The following is a 24,283-nucleotide window of genomic DNA, read 5'->3' as shown; positions in this document are numbered from 1 at the left end:
TTAATCCTGAAATAATTGCTATCTAAAAGTGACTTCAAATGCAGGTACCAGCAATATCATCAACGGAAAAGAAAAATTGTCTCTGTATCAATCAGTATGAAGCCAGGAGAATATAATCAGCTTTATGTATTTAAAATAGAGAGAATTTAAAGAGAAATTGATTACAAAGGTCTTGAAATGTGCGGAAGACCATAAACCCCACGTTATCATTCACTATTACGTTGCCAGTACCTAGCATAGTATCTGGCATGTAGCAAGGGTTCAATAAATACGTATTACATCCATGATTATATTTGTGGGTGAGATTTGGAAGGTCTAGGAAGGCCACAGGTTATTTTGGAAAGCGTTAGGATACCAGTATGAGTCTGATAATTCAGTGGATGTGGATATGTGGTTTGGTCTTTGGTAGGAAATGATGTTCAAATCTTGTCAATGGATAATATTCACTGAGCACCTACTGGGTGCTAGGTCCTATTCTAGCATTTTTCTAAGCATTTTGCGTTATTAACTTAACCTTCATAATAACCCTATGATAATGAGTTCATCGTTTCCCATTTTACAGATGAGGATGAAACTAAGGCAAAGAGCTTTTAAGTAACATGTTTAAGATTATACAACAGGAAAATAGCAGAACAAAGTTTCCACCCACAAAGTCTGGCTCCAGAAGCTACACTCAGTCCCCACACCATATGTCTCTCCATTGCTCAACTGTTGAAAGCCTAGCCCACCTTTTTACCTTTATTTCCCCTTTTCCCCATTGTACTCTGGGGCAGAAACCAGCTAGCTGTTTCCCCAACCTGTTTTCTCTTTTTTCTTAGCCCACAGAGGCTATATTTTCCTGCTCTTCCCTGTGGTTATTGTCACCATGTGACTGAGTTCTAGCTAAAGGAATCTGAGCAGAGGTGATATACATCACTTCTTGGCCTGGCCCTTTAAGACTCTCAGACACGGTGCTTTCCCTTTCTTTGATCTGGAAGAAATTGAGCACAGTGAACTTGGATGCCAAATTTTGAAAAGTTGGAGCCACAAAACAGAAGAAAGCTGAATCCCTGCATATTGCTTGGAGAAGAGTCAGGAACCAACCAGGAACATCTGTGTTACACTTTAAGTGAACAAGAGCTAAGTTTCTATCAACTTTGTGCCACAATATGTGTTGGGGTCGTTTTGTTACAGCAGCTGGAGTTACCTTAACCAATACATATGTGAATTGAGCTGATCTATCTATTGTTCCCTGAACATGTGTCTGGCTTTTGCACATACTTTTCCTTAGGATTCTCATTCTCTCCTTCCAATGATTCACATCCTAAAAATTATTCAAGGCTTAAACCAAGTCCAATCGCCTTCAAGCATCTTTCTTCCACTCCCATCAGCCACAGTGATATCTCTTTCCCTCAACTTCCTGTAGCACTTTGTTGTCTGTTCCTCTTATATGCCCTTATCATAGCTCCAATTTTGGGTGTCTTGTTTTCCCAGTGAGATTGTGAGCTCTTCAAGGTCAAGGATCATATTTTTGTGCTTTTTGTATGACTCTGAAGTGTTGTGCCTTGGGAATTTTCAATAAATATTTGTGGGGAAAATGAATTTACAAACACATTAGGCTCAATAAAGTCCGTTTTCCTAAAAACAGTCCTTCATTGCTCAAGCAGGAAGGCATGTAAACTATAATTTGCTGGAGTTGGTGTTTTTATTACTCTTTTCACTAATATACACATCTAACACTTTTTGACAACTGCTTAGAGGAGACAAAAGGCATGCTTATCAAATTTCAGAAGACATAAAACTAGAGGTAATAAATAATGCACGAGATGACAGAATCAAAACTAGACAAGTTGGAATGAAGCAGATAACATTTAATAGGGATTACTACAAATTTAGATTTTAAAAACCAGCAGCCCAATTTCAGTATGGAAAGACATGGCTAACACCAATTTATAGGAAAAAACTTTCAGGTTTTAATGGCTTGCAAGGCTGACATGAGCCCAGAGTGGTACGCAGGACCCTGTTCATAGTTAGGATCAGGGAACTGGATGGCAGGCAAAACATTCAGGCTCCAACAAGGTATGGGCATGAAATAAGGTTGCTAGGTGGAGGCTAACTGGAGGTGGATGGAGACTCAACGTTGGGTAAAGAGGAGAACAAAGCCCCATATTTTACCTTGGGCAAACTCAGCACGTGGGTCAACTTTCACTTGTAGCATTGGTGAGAATTTCCTGTCTGAAGACACCATTCAGTGATTTCTGAGACTAAGCTGGCGCCAATAAGTCAGACTGAGTCCCCTGAGAGTTTTGCCTCAGAAGTAGAACCTAGTAGGTCATAAAGGTTTGTTATTTTACTTTTGGTCCCACTTCCAGTGTCAGGGTCAGAGATGTCCTTCACTTAAGACCCCTCATTCACGAAGGTGAGAAGTGCCCTGTCATCTGGGTAAATTCAAGCCACCCTTGGGAGAGGGGAGAGAAGGCATCACATCTTCTCTGGGCTCAGTTGAGACAACTGTTCCACCATCCTCAGATAGATCTGCTCCTAGAAACCCAAATGTCCTAAAAACTGGGATCAGAGTTCTAGCAAGAAGGCTGTGGCCTGGGCCTTGGCACTGGACCACCAAAAAAGCGAATACAGTCTTAGGCAGAGTTAATAGAAGCCTAGCATCTGAAACAAGGGTTTGGCTGTAGTCTGTGCTGGTCAGACCACAGAGGAAGAATCATTTCTTTTCTGGATACTATGATTTAAAAGGGATACAGGCAAATTGGGTGTATCAAAAGGAAGACAACCAGCATGTTGAAGGGACTTAGAGAGCAAATCACTAGTTACTTTTTGGTGGTTCAGGCTCAAGGCCTGGAAGGGGTCAGGATGGTGGATGGGAGGGGAGTATCAGGCAGCATAGACATCAGAACTTCACATATGTGAATGCTGTCTTCTGAAAGAAAACTAGCACATTAGGTAATGCCGGAAGGCAGAACTCAGACCAGCGAGTTTTAAGCCCAAAATGAAGACTTTTTAAACCATTATAGCTCTTCAAAAGTGGAATACACTGTAAGTAAGTGAGGTTTAAAATGTTCAAGTAAAGATCTGATGACTGTCATAGATGTTTTGGCTGGAATTCAAGAACATTAGTTGCGAAGTTAGATGAGAGGGTTTCTAATGTCCCATTCAAATACGATGTTCTATGATCCAATCAATCTTTACTACAGCATGTGAGGAAAGGTGAGATTATTTTGGAGTTAGAACTTGGTTTTTGAAGTGGATCTTCCTCTCAAATAAAACAGAATCCACGGATTATTTAATCTGTAATATGTGAGAGGGGAAAAAAATAGAAGTTTAGTTAGTATCCTTAAGAAGGGAAAGGAACTCCCTAAAGGGTATGGAAAAAGAAACGTTCAACAAATACCACGGGAATTGCACGGAATCTATACAGGCGTGAGGGGAGGGCCAGGGAGAAGGTTGGAAACTCTTTTTCTCAATGATAAGGAGCTGTGAGGCACACATCTGACACTGCACAAGGTGAGCACACCTCTATCGTGGGGACAGCACGCTTGGTCTTCGCCTCCCTAGCTCTGCGGGCCCTGGACACAAACACGCCAGAATCGCATTGTTCATGAGAGCTGATCGTCCTTGAAATACTCCGAGTTTCTCTCTATTTTTCCTTATGTATGTGTTTCTTGGACTCTTTCTCACAGATGGGAAGAAATACATTCTTTTTATAATCTCGAGTCTCACGTAGGGTGAGAGGTCATTTGCAGGGAAAGTTAAGGGAACGTGGACTTGGGTGTGAAGACAGATTCTCACGCTAAGAACTGGGGGGTGGTACCACGTGCTGGGCAACCTGGGAACAGGAGAGTAGGCACAGAAGTCAAAGTATTTATCCACAAGAGAATCATCCCATCCTTTGCCTCCTGATCACCAGGAAGCCCTCCAGTCGCTCTGTCCAGACCACCGCCTGCTCTCTCAGTCCACCTTGGGGGCGATGTGAGGTGTGCACCTGCAGCGGAATACAGGTAACGTCAGGTCCGGGGACGGTGACTTTTCCCCGAGGTTCCCCCGCCCGCGCACACCTCCCGCGCTCCCCGCTTCCTCGGCCGCCTCCCCCAGCCCCACTCCTCGCGCGGGGGGTCGCCGCTCCCACTCGCGCCTAGGCGGCCGCCGAAGCCGGGAGCGCCGGGGTGGCGCGCGGGCCGCGCGCGGGCCGGCGCCCGGAGCTCTGGGCATGCTCAGTCGCGCGGGCAGGGCTCCGGGCGCGAGCGGGGCTCCCTCTGCACCGCAGTCAGCGGCTGCCAGGAGGAGCCGCCGGGCGCTCGCAGGCTTGGCGCGCGCTGCCCGCGGGAAGACCCGGCCGCCGCGCCCCGCCGCCGCCTCGCCGCCCCCGGAGCCATGGCCGCGCTCGGCCACCCCGCCGCCTTCGGCCGGGCCACCCACGCCGTGGTGCGGGCGCTGCCCGAGTCCCTGGTCCAGCACGCGCTGAGGCGCGCCAAGGGCGACGAGGTGGATTTCCCCCGCGCCGAGCGGCAGCACCAGCTCTACGTGGGCGTCCTGGGCAGCAAGCTGGGGCTGCAGGTGGTGGAGCTGCCGGCCGACGAGAGCCTCCCGGACTGCGTGTTCGTGGAGGACGTGGCCGTGGTGTGCGAGGAGACGGCCCTCATCACCCGCCCCGGGGCGCCGAGCCGGAGGAAGGAGGTAACTGCCCGCGCGGCGACGGGAGGGGCGCGGCCGGGGCAGCGCGCCGGGCCCTCCCCTGCCGCCCGCGCCGAGTTGCCGGGGCAATCGCAGAATTGGCCCCCGGGCGAGTTCACGTCTTCCCATTGCGGGGAGAGGGGGTGTGTGTGAGACAGTCAGAGAGAGAGAAGTTCATTGTTCACGCCTTCCGGCTGTCGGTGCAGCTTGCGTGCCTTCGAGAAAACCCGATTGAGTGTGGTTGTGCGGACTCGGGCAGGTGGGTGGGGTGGGGAATCCATCTCACAAGCAATTTTATTTGTAAAGATTGAACAGCAGCAAAGACCATGCAATGCAACTCCCGGAGAGGGGGGGCAGGGAGGGGGCCGCTCCAGGCGGGCGGGTGCAGGCTCGGCGAGGGCTCCAGGGGCAGCGCCAGTTGGTGGCACTGAAGCCCCCAAGTCCTGCCTGGGGCTGGCAGCAGGGCGGGCCAGATAAATTAAGGGGGTGTGGATGCCCAGAGACCTAGGGCATCGGGAGTTACTTTTCAGTGGTGGCGAGTGAGTCCTGCAGAAAGGGATTGACAAGTGAATGAATGTAAGGAGAGTGGTCGGGTGGCGAGCTGTGGTCAGCGTGCCCGTGAATAGGCTAGGTTTGAAAAGCTGTACTCGGTGTGGGTGTTGGGTGTGTGCATGTGTGTGTGTGTGGTTAATTAGAAATGATTGTTTCACAAATTCCATAATTTTTATTCTCTATATTTTTAAACTCATGGCAATTAGAGCTTTTTGTGTTCTCAAGGGATAGTAACTACTTTAAAATATTGCAGCTTGTGAAAATGGTTGTGATTGCTTTAAACACAAGGTGGGTTAGTGGGGAGAGACAAATAGAGTGAGATTGGATTTTAAAATGCCATCTGGCCTGGGATTCTTCTCATTGCCCGATAAGAGCCCAGGCTCGATACTGTCCGTTGCCGTTGGCATCAAGTGGCATTGCAAGAAGCTGGTGGTTTCTTTCATATCTGGAGCATTAGGGATTTTTTTTTCTGTTTTGTCTTTATTCAATTCACATTGGAAATGCCTCATAGAGCTTATTCTACACATGCTTCACAACTTGGTTGATAGAACCTTACATGGTCCCAGAGAATAAGCTTATTCCATTTATTTCTCACTGATATTATTAGCTTTTTTTCACCCTATCTTAGCAGAAAACCAAGAGTAGCATGTCTCATTCTCTTAGCTCTTTTATCTCCTTTGCCACACCTCTCCATCTTGGAGGTTGTGAGATGACCTACTCTAGTTTAAGCTAATAAGCATGTAAACCCATTTGAATATTTTCTAATGTGTCCTGGGCCATATGGCAGAGCTGTGATTTGTTCTTTTTTTTTTTTTGGTGAAGAAGATTAGCCCTTAGCTAACATCCGTTGCCAATCTTCATATTTTTGCTGAGGAATATTGACCCTGGGCTAACATCCATGCCCATCCTTGTCCACTTTATATGTGGGACACCTGCCACAGCATGGCTTGATAAGCTGTGTGTATGTCCGCACCCAGGACCTGAACCTGCAAACCCCGGCCCCGAAGCAGAGTGTGCGAACTTAACCGCTATGCCCCCCGGGCTGGCCCCTGTGGTTTGTTCTTAAAAGAGTAAAATAGATTTCAAAAACCCTTTCAAAATGGTGCTCATTTGATGAGGGTAGTCCAATTTCCTGTAAAGAGACCATTGCTTATTGAATCATCTATTTCATTGTATTACTATAATAAAACCTTCCAGATTTTGGCCTTCTGATACTAAAGTGGGAGTGATCTTCCTGCCCTGTCAGAGTTTGAGGCATACATTTTAAATTGGCTTCACTCTTATATCAGCCTGGTGGCCCACTGCCAGAGGCCACATGGTGCAGTGGATAAGAACATCAGACTGGATCTAATTCTGTGACGTTGAGGAGTGTCTCTTGCCTCAGTTTTCTCACCTGTAAAGTGGACATATTAATACCTATTTCGTAGAGTTGTAATAAATTTATTAATCCATCTGAAATTTATGGAACAGGACATTTCAGGAATGTTGGTTGTTATTACTCACTTAACAATGGGTCATGGAAGATTTACTCCTTCTGGATCAGTAAGAAATCTGCTGTACACTGATGTAGTTACAGTGACATTTCCCCTTCCTAGGGTGAAAGGGAGTTATCTTCACACCTTAGTTTCCATTCTAATCTGCTGTGTAGCACTGCCTCCCAGCTTGAGTTTCCTGCTGCTGTGTGGTCTCTCCCCAGAACGCTTTTGCCATTGCACATGATCTGGATAACCAGAGTAACAGACCTTCCAGCCAGGGAGAGGCATACGGGCAGTCGTGTTGGATGGGGTGCTTCTGGAAAACAGGGCTGTGCAGGGTAGCTAACTCTCTTCGAAATCTCTCACCCACCAGTTTGCTGCCTTAGTTGGTGTTAATGCGTGCTTTGTGAGTGAATGAACAAATGAATAAAATGCTAATTAGCTAATACCAGTAAGTTGATTATAATTACTTCAGAGCCCTTGCTGGACTGTTACATATGTTTTTCATGTGACACCTGCCTCACTAACTGTGAAGTTCCACAACAGCCAAGGCATTATTTAAAAGTTATTATTACTGGGGCCGGCCCCGTGGCTTAGCGGTTAAGTGCGCACGCTCCGCTGCTGGCGGCCCAGGTTCGGATCCCGGGCACACACCGACGCACCGCTTCTCCGGCCATGCTGAGGCCGCATCCCACATACAGCAACTAGAAGAATGTGCAGCTATGACATACAACTATCTACGGGGGCTTTGGGGGTAAAAAGGAGGAGGATTGGCAATAGATGTTAGCTCAGAGCTGGTATTCCTCAGCAAAAACAGGAGGATTGGCATGGATGTTAGCTCAGGGCTGATCTTCCTCACAAAAAAATAAAATAAAAATAAAAATTATCATCACTGATCTCCTTGCCTCTTGTCTCCTCACTCTCCTACACTGTAGCCAAGCTGGTCTTTCTAACACTCAAATCTGAGTGTGTCCCTCTTCTGATTAAAATTCTTTAGGGGCCTCCGCTGAGCTTGATAAACCAGTTGAGCTGGGTTCTGCTTGCCTTTCCAGCTTCAGCTGCTTGTCTGACCCCACCCCAGGTGCCTGCCAACCCTTGGCTCGAGCCACCTCAGGCTCACCATGCTGTTGCTTTTCTGGGTACACGTTTCTCCTTTGCCTCGGGCACTCTTCCTCCTTCCTCTCCTCCATTTTACCTGGCTGCTCCTACTCACGCTTTAGTTCTCAGCTTCCTGTTGTCATTAATATTACTAGCTAGTCTTTCTTGGGTGCTTGCCATTTGCCAGACATTGTGCCAGATTTATGACATGCATTTCATTGAATGCTCACATAAACTCTTTGAGCTCAATACTCTCATTATTCCTATTTTAAAGTTGATGAAACTGAGGCTTAGGGAGATTAAATAAAGTGGTCAAGGTTATAGAGTGGAACCAGTGAAACCAGGATTGCAACTCAGGTTTACAGCACTCTAAAGTTCTAGTCCCAACCACTGGGACATTAGACATCACCTTCCCAAGCCTAGGACTGGTTCTCCTTTTATGAGTTCCTGTAACTCTCTGTACTCCCTTTTATGGTATTTATCCTACCATGTGGTAATTGTCTGTTTACCTTTCCGTATCCCCCACTATTATGAAAACTGTGAGGGCAGGGATCATGCCTGCATTGTTCAACATTTTATCCCCAGGGCCTTGCACACAGCAGTCATGCTGCAAATATTTTGTTGAACAAATGTGTCCATGATTTTAGGTCAACCTTAGTTTTCCCTCCTTATGACATTTTTGGTGTTTTGCAAGCATTCCCAATTAGTAGGGTCCCAACAGTTTTCTTACAAGTATAGATAGTTTATAACTGTTTTTCTCTCCCTCTCCCTTTCCCTGTCTTTGTCTCTTGTTTTTGTTTTGTTCGTATAAAAATCTTGAGAAGTTTCTTCTTAATCAAAACATCATGCTATATTTAATGACTTTTCTTCCTTGGAAGAAAGGACTGAGAACTCAACTCAAGAAAGTAACTTCTGTGAAAGCTCAGTGTTTGCCACGATGGGGCCTCCAAGGATTAATAAACACAGGCCCTGTCTGTAGGAAGCTTAAGTTTTAGTGAAGAAAACTGTGTATACAGAAAGTCAGCGAATAATGTTAATTGTCTAATAATTCTGTGTCTTTAGGAATACAAATATTTTAATATGTTTAATACTTTGAAGACAAATAAATTAGCCTTGAGAAACCAATCATATTTTAAATGAATCCAACTTGCTTTTTAGAAGAGGAAAAAGTCAACCTCAAATGTCAAAGTCCTGTAAAGAAATGTCTAAAAGCTGAAATAAGACAAGGGACGGGGTGAAAGGATTGGGTTTTTTTAAAAAAAAAATAAAATTTTTGTATAGATTACACATGTTTGCAGTACCAGACTCAAAAGGTACAAGAGGGTGTGCAGTGAAAGGAAATGTCGCCCCCTGAACCCCACTCTTGTACCTGACTGCCAGTTCCCTTCCTTAGAGGCAACTACTAATGCCATTTTCTTGCATTTCCTTCCAGGTTTTTAGTACCTAGTAAATGATTAACAGTCAAAGCTTCCTCAAGCAAACTTGTGAAATACATCCTGTGCCCTTTCGCCCTCTTTCAGAGCCATTTTATCCTTTCCCGGACACCGCGTATTAGTACATGGGATATTCTGTCTAGGAGGAAAACCACACAAACTCATTCTAACAAAGTGATAATGGCTTTAATTATCCTGTCCTGGAGCATTTCCCTTGTTAGGGACCTCTTTAGGAAGAAGGCAGTGCTTAGCACAAGTTGGTAAATAATAAAAGTAGAACTAGACATCAAGGGCGGGGGACATAGGGGCATAGATGGAAGAAGTGAGCAGTACATATTTGGATAGAAATTCCCCTTCTATTAGGGCACTTAACTATTTGGACCTACGTATTTTGGTCCCAGGTTTATTCTTTGGTTGGGAAAAAGCATAATTATGTTCATCCCAGAGGCAAGGTGAACATCAAAATGATGTCTAATGATTAGCTAACATGTGCCAAGTTATGTGTGCATCCCAAAGATGGTATATTATTAGCTCTATTTAAAAGATAAGAAAACTGAGGTAACCAAGGTTCAGTAACTTGTCCAAAGTTACAGACAGCTAGTAAGTGGCAGAGTTGAGGTTTTCATGAAACTGTGAAGGTCATTTTTGCTTGAACTGCTTGTTGCCAGTTGTGGTTAATCATAACAGAACATTAAATCAATATAGAATAACTACTTATATCCCATTTTACACACTAAGGATATACAATCTAACTTGGGTATTAACTAAATGAATCATTTTACTTCCCTTCTCTCATAAATAAGAGTAGATTTTTTCATTTTAGTTTAAAAAAATAATTATTCAATCATTTACATGAAACCCCAAAATTGCCTAGGCACAGTTTGTGCATAATTGTGTCTTATTTACCAGCAGACTGGATGATTACTTTTTTAAATGCACACATTTTCTCAAACTTCTGTGTAACTTCAGGTGAGAAAACTGCCTTAAACCATAATTAGAAATTACTCTGACTCTCACCAAGATGGAAAGTGTGTGCGCTGGAGGCTCTTCACATGGCAGCAGATTAATGGTTCTTGATAAATTGTCACCTCCCACTGGTTATAACAACTGTTCTTTCTCAGGATGTTTCTTTTTAATTCTTCTACATGGCCTTGGCAATAAACGTTTGCAAATTGATGTGTCCTAGAAACTGGGATGCATCCAATAATGTAATCTATCCTCATGCAGTTGATCTTGAAAGCCTTGAAAATAAAGAACATAATGATGAGCAGGGAGTGACTTCTATTAGATACTATTAGCTCAAAAGGAGCTTTCTGCAGAGATTCCTAAAATCATTAGAGAATCATTATAAAACTAAGAAGGCAGGGCTGGATCCCTGATAGTTCAGATATGCGGGAAAATTGCTTTTGCATGTTTTTGAATTCTTATTGAGCTCAGATTTCTTCAGAGTTAGTTTTATTATAGTAATGGTAGGTATCCATGCATTAATATAAACCACAACACAGAAAAATCTCCTTAAGACTTTTGAAGAAACAAATTTACCTTCCACTGCCTTTGCATCATAAATAAATTATTCATGGCCTCTTATGAACCTCAATGTAAATTTGGAGATGCATGTTTAAAAATGACTGCTGGTTATTATTTTATTTTGTGGCATTTGCTATTAAAATCTGTAACCACTTCAGAAAGCCTAGTTTTCTGACTGGATATCTGGACATGTGGTAGAATTCATTCCCCTAATCAAGGGGTATCATAATTAAAGATAAAATAACAAATCTTAATGAGAGAGAGAAGGGTTTCATTTATAATTTATACAGAACACAGTGCATTGTTACCCCAGGTAGTCAATAAATATTTCTTTACCGTAACTAAATCCCCGAGGGTCTGTCAGAATACTCCCCTGGCCTTTGAAGTGGGCTTTCGTTGCTTCCCCTAAGCTGATATTAGGTGTTAAATCTGTCAGTCCTCAGGCTCGTTTCATAAACAGGCACTTTTCATCCAAATGGACAGGCAGGAGTAATCTCAAACAACAAATCCTATTAAAAATGTGTGCATGTAACGCCATCCTAGTTCACTTCGTCATCGTCAGATAATTTAATGATGTACGTTGTCTTCCTGAAGCTGAGTGCTGGAGGAGCGGTAGCATCACCTGGAAAGAATAAATCACCAGACTTTAGACTCCTGTTTCTAAATGTCTACATCATCCAGGCAAGTGTGACCAGAGAAATCAGCACAGCAGAGTATGAAGATCGAAGTACAAATTATTACAGGGTTGGTTTAATTTTGCCCAAGTCAGTGTGGGCAAACCTGGCTTAGTTTAGTTAGCAAATTAAAAGGAATATAACTTGTAAGCTCCTTTTGCAGCTGAACAGGCTTAGAGGAGTAAGTTGTCATTCCAGTGAAGATGGATACATCAGTATTTTGCTTGATTTGAATATGTGTAAGTAAGTAAAACTTTGCCTTCATTAAAGATATTTTTGCCTTGATTCTTTTGTTCTTATTTTGTTTAAGAAATACTAAAGTTTTCTAACTTGCTTATGGCAGTAATTATGAGTGCATTAAAAATGACTGTACTTTTGAAGGTGAAGGAATGATAGTTGCATCACTCATATATGTTTGTCATCAGCAACTGTCTACTACATGCCAGACCCAGTGTTTGGTGCTGGGGAGATGTAGATGAATTAGATACCACTGTGGCCCACAAAGAACTCACTGTCCAGCTAGGGAGGCAGACCAGTGGCAGACACTTGGAGAACAAGAGGACAGGTTTTATGATGGAGCTCTGTCTGGTGCTGTGGAAACTGCAGGAGGTGTGTCTGACCCACTCCAGGACTTCTCAGAAGAAGCAATTATTGAGCTAGAAGTAACCAGGGGAAGGCAGAGAGGGGCAGCCTTCAGAGACAGAGAGCACTATGAGATAGGATGAGGGTGATAGTACAGTACAAATTAATTTCATTAATGTTGGGAAGGATGCAGGATTGAAAAAAGCCCACCTGTGCCTTCTCAGATCTCTGAGATTTTTGATCTCCAGTTCTGAGTTCACCAAGAGAACCACGTCTTCAACCGTATTTCCTGTTTTGGGCCTAGAGGGATTTGGCTGCCTAGCACACCCCGTTTCTAACTGTACTCCCATCTTTTCTCCTACCACATGTTCCATAAGGGTCTGGCACCCCTTCCAGGATTCCTGACTAGCACAGTTTGGGTCAATGTAGCCTACCCTGGAGTAGACTAAAGTCCACTCCAAATCTTGGACTCATTTCTTGAGGTTGCTAGAATGTCATTTGGCAATCAAATGTAATTTTTCCCCTTTGGCCCCAAATTTGCCACATTAGAATGTGTCAGCCAAGCCTGGCATCTGTAATATATAGGTATTATAACATTATCCATGTCAATGTCAGGTAAGAGAAAACTGTTTCCTATTTGCTGTTGAAATGTGTTTTTTTCCCGTACATCTTTCCATCTTGGTGGTAGACACCATTGAATCTCACACTCATATCAATCAAGTGCAGCCTAATCTGAGCCTGCATCTGTCGTCATGGGTTGACTTCTGTACATGCTACAGAAGGCAGCATGGTAGGGACACAACACTGGTCTAGGGGTTAAGGGACACTGGTTTTGGTTTTTGCAGTGATAATAAGATCTAATATTCTTTCCTGCTTGGAGATGCTGTACCTTCTTTTGAAACTCAGGATGTGTTGGGGTGGAAAATGGAGGGTGGGAAAGGGATAAGGAGATGGGGAAAAATAGATGAGGAAATTGTAACTTACATTCATGCGATGGGATTGGGGTTTGATGAATAAAAAATACTGGATTTTATTCAACCCAAAACATTATGCTTGTTCTACTTAATTAACCAGTCATATAAACTCATGCCTTGCTAATGATAATCCATTATGAGATGAAGTTGAATTTGCTAACTCTATTTCAAAAGCTCTGCTAATTCAAACATTTATAGCACATTTGACAAGTAATTTTTCCTATAGAAAACTTTTAATAAAAGCCGTTGAAAGAGCATAGGATTCCTAGACCCACACAATTTCTGCCATTACACATCACTTTCATCAATGTCCACCAGTTGATGTTTTTGTGGTAAACGTGAATCAATGGCCAGAAGAAATGGATATAAGGTATGTGCTGTAAGTTGTGTTTTCTGTTATAACTGAAAGCCTTGACTTGCCCATAGCAGTTCTTTCTTATAAACCTTCCTTACATATATACTGATTTCCATTCCTGGTGCTCAAATTTGAGTTTCATTTTTCAAATTTTGACTTTTGTCTTCCAAAACTGCATCAAGTTATTTTTCAAAGTCGACATGAGAGAGTAAAAGATGCCCGTTTTGGTGTAGCCTTTCTGTAATAAGTTGTGTACAAATTGTTTGATTGTTAGCACAGTAAGATATTGATGTAATTATTTTTAAAACTTGGAGATATGCTTGTGGCAAACTTAGACATTTTTAGCCTGAAATGATTCAGAAAACTGAAATTAGTTAATTAAATAATCTTGGTGCAGTTACAAGATAATATAAGAAAAACACATCCATTTTATCCTCTTAGTTTCTTTTTTTTTTGAGTCATAAGGGAACCATCATTTTACGAAGAAAGAATAATATAACTGCAGTTTGCGTTGGGTTCTATTTTAGGCCATTTGTGATATAAACATATGTTCCAATTCAAGAGTTTTGTGTGGAGAAATTAAAATCTATTGCTTTATTTTGAGGTACTCAAGCCGTTTTTGCTCTTACTTTTGGTGTTCTAACTTTCTGTCTGCCATCTTAGTCCTCCATCAGGGGCCCCTCCCCTTTCTCTGAAAAATATGGTATAGGGAGAGAGAGGAGCCCTGGTCGAAAAGGGCACTGATTTCTTCATTTTTCTCTATGTTACTGTCAAACTAAACATCTCTAAAGCTTTAGGCTTCGCCTGATCTCCAGACTTCCCCAAGCCACCCCAAATATATAAGCAATTTAACTCTGAATAGATCACAGCTTCAAGACAAGGCGTTTTGTACAGTTGGGTATCTCTGTGTGTATGTTTTCAAATTGCTGCTCTCCACCTACCGTAGTGGGGTCATGATCAATGTAGTGGGTCATGACCAGCTCTTTTATTTTTTTTGTAATAGAATCAATAGAAAATGTCAGAGTACACAGCAGCGTAGTAGGGTCAGTATTGCTTCATGAAACTTTTTTCATTTGTGTACATTTGTGTTTGTATGTGTACTAATTAGGTATATAAAATATGTTCCTAACTCTGGGTTATGATTTAAAAAAAAAAAGTTGTGAAAGCCCACTATATCTCCTTTCAACCAGATTGCACCACTTGGCCTCTTTATAGAATTTCCAGAGGGCCATGCCTGTTGGGTTCTGGAAATTGCAGCCAAAATCCCCAATGTTCCTCTATGCATATCAGGTCCTGCTTGATTTCCACTTCCCTATGTTGACTCCTTACAGTGATAATGTCCTGGCTGTTTGGACCTCTGTCCATCCAGCAAAAAAAAAAAAAAAGAAGCATAACTGAGGAACATGAGGAGGAGGAACATTGTCACCTTCACCATTTGCTAGAAGCTGATTCTACCTCTCTTTCTATGGTGACATTCTAAATCAGTTAAGGGAAGGTTACATTGAGTAAGATGGGAAGGCATAGTTTCCATATGAACTTGCGTCTTTTTCACTTTTTTGAGAGTAGATTCAGTGGTCGCAGCACACCCTGAACCCCATGCGTTCAGAACACTTTTTTGTTGTTGTTCAAAGAACCCCAGAATGTGTCAAAACACAGAATGTGCTAAAACAATTATAATGTTCATGTCATTCTCTAGAAGGGACTTTGAAAATCACTGGTTTCACCATTCTTTCTTCACACTTCTGCAACACTAAAAAGATGGAAATTCAGCCCTTATGGAAGAATGCCCAAAGGAAATTTAATTTGCTTCCCCAAGTAATGCATTTCGGCAATATTTGTTGGTGATGGTGCCCATTAAGTATGAGACATGTGGACTGACAAATAGGTTGCGGTTCATTCCCACAAAGTGTATTTGACTGGTTAGTAATGAGTTAGTCTGTGATTACAGGGAAACAGAGCAGCCGATTTTCAGCGGTAACCCCCTTTTCACAGCTGAGCAGCGGAGTACTAAGAGTGGAGTGTACTCCCTCACACATGCTCTTTTGTCCCCCTCCCCCCAAAAGGAGTGCTTTGAAGATTTTGATAAGAAGCATTAACGATAGAGGCAAACAATGTGTGGCTATGACTGGAGAAATCGTGTGTTTGTAGGAAAAGGGCTTGGAGTTGTGCATCTTGGAGCTATAATTACATGAGAAAAAATGAGTAGTGCAATTGTCATGTCGGTGTCTGCATTTTTCTTTGTAAGCACTGAGCTGGATAACTGAAGCCTCTGAGTGGTTTGCAGGAAAACTGAGGATTAATATTGCTTCTAAACTGGACCCCAGAGAGAAGCTTCTTGGTGAGGGGAGGGAGTAATAGGGATTTAAGTTAGAACATTTTCTTGAAAGTAAATGCAGAAAAACATACAAGATATAGTCCACTGGCCTCAACACGGCTGAGGGCTCAATTATGATTCGATACACGCTCCCTGAAACACTTGTCTGCCCTGAGGTCAGCCTAATGACTGGAAATTCCACAAATGTAACAGCTACTGTCCCTTGGCCTGTTTTAAAAACACCCATACACACCCACGCACACACACCCACAGAGTTTATACACATTCCGAATCAGGTTTGGATAAAATCAGTTTTCTAACAATGCCTTCCTTATAAATAACGCTTGGTAGTAATGTGGGTCATCAAAAATGATTAGAGGGATTCTTGAGTTATATTATTTTGGTGGACCACTAGCCAGGAGAAACATTTTTAAAAATGCATTCTACTTTTTCTCAGGGCTCCTTCAGTCTGTGGTCACCTCCATGTTGCCCTCCCTTCCTCTGATTTCACTCATTCCTGGAGGTGTCAATGGAGGAGACAGAGTGTGTGCGGCTCCTGGAGCCTCCCCACCCTTCTTTATACCCCTCTTGTTGGGGAGTTCCTGAAACACCACGAATTTGCCCTCATATTCTGGGTCTGGATACTGATTGTCAAATTACAAGTTTCAACTCATAAGTGGAACATAAAGTCAACCTAATGGGTCACACCACTTCTTGTTTGTTTGTGTTTTGTAAGTGAACTGAAATTGAATAGAAATATCAGAGTGTGTGCATTACCTATAAGCTAACTAGGTATTTTTTCATGTAAATTTTGTCTCGTTTATACATATGCACACATATACATGTTCCTCTGTTTGTTGTGGATTCTAATGTAAAGTGTATTTCTTACTGTGGGTCATTCTCACTGAAATCTACTTATCTAGGAGACCAGGACAAAACTTAAATACTATCATTTTGGCTTTTGTTGTCATTCTTTGCTGTTTGCCGTAACAATAGAATTTTGGTGTATGTTAAAGGTACTTGACTCTCCCCGAGCAAATGGGCAGTTTGGTCCCAGGCACTCCTATTATTACCTAGTAGGAAGGTAAAGCCACTCATCTAAATGCAGCAAAATGCAGGTGATGGAGAGGAAGAGAAGAAAAGCAAACAGTGGAAAGGTAGTGAGAAAATAGGTGGAGAGTCTTGGGCTCTTTTTAGTTAATTTCCTCAGTGAACAGGCATTTTCAAATATCAAGAATTTCTCATATAAATGCTGTAGAGTATTTCCATACACTTGGAATGATATGTTCATTTATAAACCAAATTATGATGTGCCCAGGATGGCAGGTGTTCAGAAAGCACCTCTTATTAAAAGGGCCACGGTAGAGCCCAGCACATTTTCATGTTTTGTTGACCCCAGCCTCATTTCCACAGTTTCTACTTTCCTGCTCTCCACTGATCTGCCCACCTGCATCTTCAGCTTGCTCACTCCCCAAATCCATCCTCACTTGAGGTGCCAAATCATCTCAGGTACTTCAATCATCATCATCTGCAGCATGCACACCTCTCACACAGAGCCTGGTATCTAGAGACACGTGCTTTCAAATTGACTTGGGAGGCGTTCCTTGAGCTGTGCTTTCTCCTCCTTTCCATGTGCCCTGAGGGGTGGCAGACGACAGCTATGAATTCAAATTGTGGTTCCAGTACTTATAGCTGTGTGGCCTTGAGCAAGTTGAGCTTCAGTTTCATCATCTGTAGAAATTGGGGTGGCTTTGACTACCCTATAACTTTGTTATGGTGACTAGATGCTTTAATCCGTTGAAGTGCCTAGCAGTACCAGCAAGAGTAGCTCTTCCATTAGTGATCGATCCCTCCTCTTCCTGCTGTTGTCTGCTTTCTGTCTTTCCAGAGAGCAGTTGTTCAAGCCCCTGAGGACTGGGGCTGTGCTTTTCTCCTGCTACTTTCTCTGGAAACTGGAGACCTCTGTCCCTTTGGCTGTGGCCTTGCTGCCTGTGGTTTGCCCAGACATTGAGACTCTGCCTAGCAGTTGGGATTCATGGCTCTTGTATTTTGGATTCCTATGCTGACTCCACCTGAAACATGTCAGGAGGTTGGGAAGACCATTAGAAACATCTGCTTGAGCCTCAGCAGACCGCTGGGCCAGTCCCCCCAGCACCCATGCTACTGTAAATGCAGATCTAATGTGGGCACTGGCCTTCTTTCCACCTCGCTTTTTTAGGAGTGTGGCATCATACTCAACTGAATCAAAAGATACTACCCTTTCTATAATTCCTCTTCATGCTTCTGATCTTCTGAGTGAAGGAATTCTTAGAGAAACTTACCCTTTGATCTTGAACTGCTCATATATGGGTGTCTAGATTTGAACTCACATTTCCAGCATCTTTACACATTTAATATGTTTTCCATTTTTAAGAACTTTTAAAATTCTTTGTACATTGCAAGGTGAAATTCTGCCTGGCATTGAATCTTGGTTCCACTTCTCAGTTACATCATCTTGGGCGATTCACAGGTTTTAGTTTCCAGTGAAATATCTTTCTCCTTGCTTCCCAAGGATGTTGAAGATCAAAGTGTTCTGAATACTATGATGCCCTATACAAATGTGATTACACTGGTAACATTGTTATGATGAGTGATAGATTGTACATAATGGTAGGAGTAACATTATTATTTATGGATTGGAGATGACCAGCTGACTCTTGATGGTGTCTCCGACTGACTAGATTCCACCAGTGTCGCTTGCACTATGACCACTAAGTTCTGACAACCCTTTGAGAAGGGCCCTGATAAAAAGAGGCTACTCTTAGGAAGTTTCAGTCAACTCTAAAGACCCAGATCTACTACTTTATTAGCAAGATGAACTTGGGCAAATAACCTTTGGGTGCAGTTTTGTCATCTGTAAAAAAGGGTAGCACGACTTTTATTCATTCAGCAAGTGATTACTGTTGAGTGTCTGCTATATTATATAGTATATACACTATATAATATCAGTATATTATATACTGATAAAGTAAACATATGACTCCTGCCCTGATGGAATCTATAGTCTAATTGGGGAGATAAACATAAAATGAATAATCACAAATATATGTGTACTTAAAACAATGGTAAGTGCTGCAAAGGAAAAGGATGACTTGCCATGTAAGCTTGTAAAAAGTTAATAAGAGACCGTAGCTGGAAAGGGCCTGAGTATCAGTTCTTAGAAGGGCCTGAGTATCAGTTCTTAGATAAGACTCAGTAGGCAATAAATGTTTGTTGATTAAATGGTAAATAACTGGTCTAATATGGTTACCAGAGACCCCTCCCCCAGGCAGTAAAGAGATAGGTTGGCATTGAGCAGCACCTGGACTAGAAGTCTTACAACCTCTCTGCTTAAATGCTGTGTAGCTGAGGTCCAGTAGATGATCGCTGTGGACATCAGGATTCCCATCTGTAAACTGGGGATAATGCTGCTCTCAGTCAGCCTCTGTTGTGCTGAAGTTTAAATGAAGAAACAAATGTGAAAGCACTGGGTAAGGATCATGGTTGTGGATATAACATCGTAGCTGCCTCCGAACTCTAAACTCAGCATCTGTGGGAATCAGGCCACAGTCTGCCCTGTCACGACACCTGAAGATGGGTCCCTGGTCGCACAGTCCTCCACAGAAGCCTTAGAACCAGCTCTTGGGGTGCCCTGGCCTGCCTGAGATGGCTCTCAGACCTTTGATAGTAGGGTCTACAGCAGTGGCGTGGAATATGCCTGGCTTTTTGCCCCGTATTAATGGACTAGCTAGTTTATGGGACTCCTGGGGAGAGGCTTCTGCATATGAGAGACCCAGGAGACTAATCTTATCAGAATATGCACACTGTAGGCGGAGTTTGGGAGCTAGCCTGGCTCCTTGCTCCCTTGACTACCACTTATTGTGTGCTGTGTTTGCTGCTTTGTTTACCCTACTTCATCTCACCCATACAGTTCCCTCCATTTTATAGATGGGGAAACTGAGGAGACGTTAGGTTACATGACTTAACTTAAACTTACATGACTCTAAGTTTAGAGTCAAATAGTTACTAAGTAGTGAAGCTAAGATGGGGGGCCAGGTCTTCTGACTCCAAAGCCCAGGCATTTGGCCACTATACCACAGAGAAGGCACAAACTGCCATGCCAACCATTAGAGAATTTGGATTAGTGAGACCCTATTGATACAAATACCACAGCTACAGGCTTGATGCCACCAAGGGACAGCTGTCCCATCCCTTAGTGAGGACACCAAGAAGGATGAGAGACAAAGGCTTCTCTTTCTGAGGACAGGGTTTCAGCTCAGCAACTACCTGTCCTTCTACCCCTGCTCCGTGAGGCTAGCCCAGAAACTTTCCTCACCCAGGAGAATCACACAGGGGTTGGCCAGTGTCTCCAGCCGTGCATTGTGTCTGGGCTTGATATTTTTTGGCAAGGTTCCTCCCCAAATAATTAAGCAACCCATGGAGAAACTTGACCTTAACTTGTAAACACAGGAGGGCATGCTGAGTAAGTGTCTGAACAGGAATCCTGGGAATGGCCCCAGCTCACGGATGGAACCCTACCTGGCTCTTTGGAGTACAAAACAAGGGTTAATTCCATCCATCCACCCACACTAATTCTTGCTTAGTCTCCGCAGAGCTGAATCAAAGGGAAGATTCCAGGAAAAATACATGAATGACAGGGATTATTCTGGATTATTATGTCACTATTCTGGAAGTAGATGTTACCTTAACTCTGTGTGTGCCTCAGTTGGTAGCATAGACCACAAGTCAACAATACAAAAAAATAATTCAAGCAATAACATGAGTAAGCTGCATCTTGTCTTATTCCTGTGCAGCTGCGTTTTGGTTGAGGGAGCAGGGATGCAGGTAGAAGTACGCCCAGACGTTGTTCTCCCTGTTTCTCAGGGGAGGGAGAGTAGATGACCTGCCTGGCTTTGGGTCCCAGCATCCCCTAACCCCACAACTAAAATGCTTAACTTTTGTGATGGCTTAGGAAAGCCCTTGGCTCCTTACCTTCCTATCTCTTCAGTCTTGCTCTTGGGACCAATGTTACCATATTCAAGAGAAATTAATACATTACTCACAGTGTTGCTCCCATTTGTACAACTCTGATTTTGTTCTTATGAATATTCCCTCTCCCCTCTGTAGAGGACTAGAGTTCTGCCCTGTACTTCAGCCCCAGGGGGACCTGCCTGTGGCCAGCTTTGACTTCTGGACCCTGTGGTCTGCCTGTCTCTCCACCACCACTACACCTCCTCACACCTCTCAACCTCACTTCCCACTTGTTCCTGCCGCCATGCTCTTCAGAGATTCTGCCCCACCTGCTGGGACTTCCCCCCACCAAACATGTGTCTCCATGTGCCTGGGTCTAGTTTTCAGGTTCATAGACCCCTTCCATTGTGACCCATCTTCTCCCAGTTAATCCTTTCATCCACAATAAACAATAGCAATAAAAATATCGTTTATCATGTATTTATTGTGCGTCAGCACTTTAATTCTCACCAGCTGTCTTGGTCCTGTTCCAAGCCCTTGGAGCAATCTGGCTATTAGCAGAGAAAATTAAAGGACCCCTTGGTCAATAGGTTGGTGGGTTAGCCTCATCATTTCTGCTGTTGCCCTTGCTCTCACATGACCCTTGCTCATTTCATATGCTGAAGTTCTACATTCCATTAACTGGGTTTATATCTTGACCTCCTTTGCTGATTTCCTGCCTGGAACCCCTAAGAAAGACCTTAAGACTGACCTCTAGTCCTTGTGTGAGAGAATCTCTGAAACTCACTGCCGAGCCCTCGGGTGCTGGGTTGTGCCAGCCCTCCCGTATATCTGCCTGTTGAGTGTATCAGGCCAAACACCAGCCTGCCTTACGCTGAGGTGAACCCACTAGCCTGGTCCCTTTTGCTGGGCCCTCTGATGCCACTGCCATTCTGACTCTTCTTCCCTCTGACCACAGTTAGAACTATCCCTGGTCACAGGTTTTGCCCTGGTGGACCATTCTGCTGATTGGACCTCAGATTCAACACATGCCCTCATGTTTTAAGTATTTATTAGGTTCAACCTATTAGGAAGTTTGGGATAAGGTGACTTGACTAAGGCATACCCTTAACTTTCCTTCTCCCTCCCCACCTTCTGTAGTAATTAGCTATCAATTAAATGTTACTTTTCTGGCTCAGTTTAATAAATAAATTTGTTCTTGAAATTCTCATGAAACTGACTTTAGTATAATTTAGTGAATTGGCATTTGCTGGTAGAAAAGTAATCTTACTGTGTTTAATTAAGTAGATTAAAATGTGATTATCTCAGTTGTCAAAACTGTTTCTATATATTTCCTGTGTTTTGTGTTGTTTTCTGTAGAAGAAAAATTATTCACATTATTGTAATTCCATATAGTGCAAAACCAGAACAAAGGAAGTGATGCAAATCCTTTAGCAGAAAGGTCATTTGAGTCAGTGGAGTGTCCTGAGCCATAGTGGGAACTTAGAGCCGCTGTTGATGCACAGCACATTTCTTCAGCTTATGACAGCACTCATTTATGTAGATGTTTTTCATGTGAATATTTGCACTGAAGGAGAGCAATAGAGAGACATTCACTTATAAACAAAGGCGGGTGGTGTAAGAAGGAAATGAATTCTTCAGAACTCTAAAATAAACCAGATTCTCAGAACTTCAGTAATTCCTGCCATTCTTTATCGTTTAGAACAGAGGTGATTGAGAGAATTAAAGAGCAGGATTAGCAGTGATATATAAGAACATGAATTCTGATTGGTGATCCAGGATAACAACTTCAAACTAATAGACCTTGATGTTCTTACAAGAAAGGATAATAAAGAGTCCGGCTCCTGATCATAATTGGTTGATATTTACTGCTGAACACACAGCACTGTACAAGGTCTCTATGTCTTCCTCAGGTTAATTAGAATAAGTGATGACTGCAGGGGCACAGTCGGCTTGTTTCAATGATTGAATGTGAAGGAAGAGGGTGGTTTTGCAGAGGAGAAATCTTTCCAGAGTCTCCATTGAGGATTAGCCTGTTGAGGAAATTCAGAGAGCAAAGGCCAGTGTAACTTTTGGCTAACATTTTGCATAATTCAGACTGACTAAACCTATAGTGTCTGGTAACTCAGTTTGAATCTTTGGCAAGCTTTGGAACTAGATAAGGAGTTATTGGATCTACTTCTAGGCTAAAACTAGCGATTGTATTATTAGGTCAATGATTTTGCATTCTAGTCAGGTTGTTTTAGGGTTATTGCAAACAACAGGGACCTTTTGACATCTACTGCAAGAAAAGAAGGAAAATTGGAAGGATATACTCAAATTGAAATGACGAAATCATTAAGAACATGGAGTCTCTCCTTTTCCTCATGCTCTCTCTTCTCTCTGTAGATCTGCTTCATTCTGTCCTGTTTCCTCACAACTTCAGCCTCCTTGTGGTCCAGAGTTTAACTTAGCTGCCATATCAGTCTGACTCAGACTTCTAGTTTCTCAATTTCAAATTCCCAAATGGAGAGTCTAATGAGCCCATACTAATTTTTTGAGCCACGCAACCAAGTCATAGGTAGTTGGCCAGCCATTGAATAGACTGGATTTGTGTCATGTGCTCAGTATTGGTTCATTCAGCTGTGCTTCAGGGTCAAAGGCCAGAGTAGTTTGCTTGGAGGAGCAGAGTCTGTGGACAGGGCAGATTCCTCATATAAATAGACAGGCAAGGTTGGCATCTCCTGTATAGCTAGCTTCCTCCTGCTAGTAAGTGAATCTGAACACTGAACTGTTGTGAAAGAAAAAGTGCTCCGGGTGAGGAGACCACAGTCTGGTCTTTTTTCCCTTCGAGTTTTGAAATTCAGTGATGATGACCTTCTTTTCTCGCCTGTTGAAAGGTGGCCTGTCCTATATCCCTTCAGTGAGAACACCTCTCTCCTGCCACCAGGTGAAAATTAAGACATAGTATAAAATGCTGCAAGGAGACTGGAGACTGAGAAGAAAAAAGGCAAATGGGAAGAGAGAAGGAGAACAATGGGGGATTTGAAATCCGTGATTTCCACCTAGAAACTTGACACACCTCCATGTTGCTAAGCCATAAATGATTGGCAGTGGTGATGGGAGGTTTGAGGGAAAGAGTGAGGGAGGGAGGTGTGGTTAAAACAAGGGGAAAAAGACATGAAGGAGAGGATTTTGGATATTGGGCCTCAGAAGGTGGGAATTCCATCTTGACGCCTTTGAAGTGATATTGCCAAAAGATAAGACCAAAGGTGGACTTGAAATGGAGAAGAACAGCTGAGCCAGGCTAGCTTTCAACTCTCTCTTTTCCTGAAAGCATGCCAGTAGACAAGTTCATGAGCAATCGCTGGGGCAGTACACCTCAGCATGAGTGTCTCAACCTCTAATCAGCCCCAATTAGAGATGCACCAGAAAACCGGCATCTGGATATTCCAGACATCTCTACTGGGCTGTAATCTTTTGCTTTGCCATCCTAACAAATGGTCAGAGTTGCAGATGACATTCAACTGTGGGGATAAATTCGTCTGAATTTAAAATGTAGCATGATATATTCATTGAGCATTTACCCTTTAGGAAGGAGAGAAGGACCTCTTCATTCTTTTGTGTATCTTCACTTGCTTCTAACATTAACCATCCCTCCTAATT

At 43.0% G+C, this 24,283-nt stretch overlaps 1 protein-coding gene across 1 annotated transcript in view; it reads left to right on the top strand.

The window, feature by feature from the left end:
• Positions 1-4,295: 4,295 nt before the first annotated feature.
• DDAH1 (dimethylarginine dimethylaminohydrolase 1) overlaps positions 4,296-24,283 on the top strand; it is a 134,813-nt gene continuing 114,825 nt past the window's right edge. Inside the window, exon 1 of the mRNA XM_058538414.1 lies at positions 4,296-4,668. Coding sequence (XP_058394397.1) covers positions 4,366-4,668 — 303 coding nt within the window. The 5' untranslated portion in view covers positions 4,296-4,365. The remainder of the gene's footprint in view (positions 4,669-24,283) is intronic.

This window comes from Diceros bicornis, chromosome 4 (assembly GCF_020826845.1).
Source record: "Diceros bicornis minor isolate mBicDic1 chromosome 4, mDicBic1.mat.cur, whole genome shotgun sequence".
NCBI lineage: Eukaryota > Metazoa > Chordata > Mammalia > Perissodactyla > Rhinocerotidae > Diceros > Diceros bicornis.
Note: the sequence above shows the minus strand (reverse complement) of the source record. Positions and strands in the feature narration are given on the sequence as shown.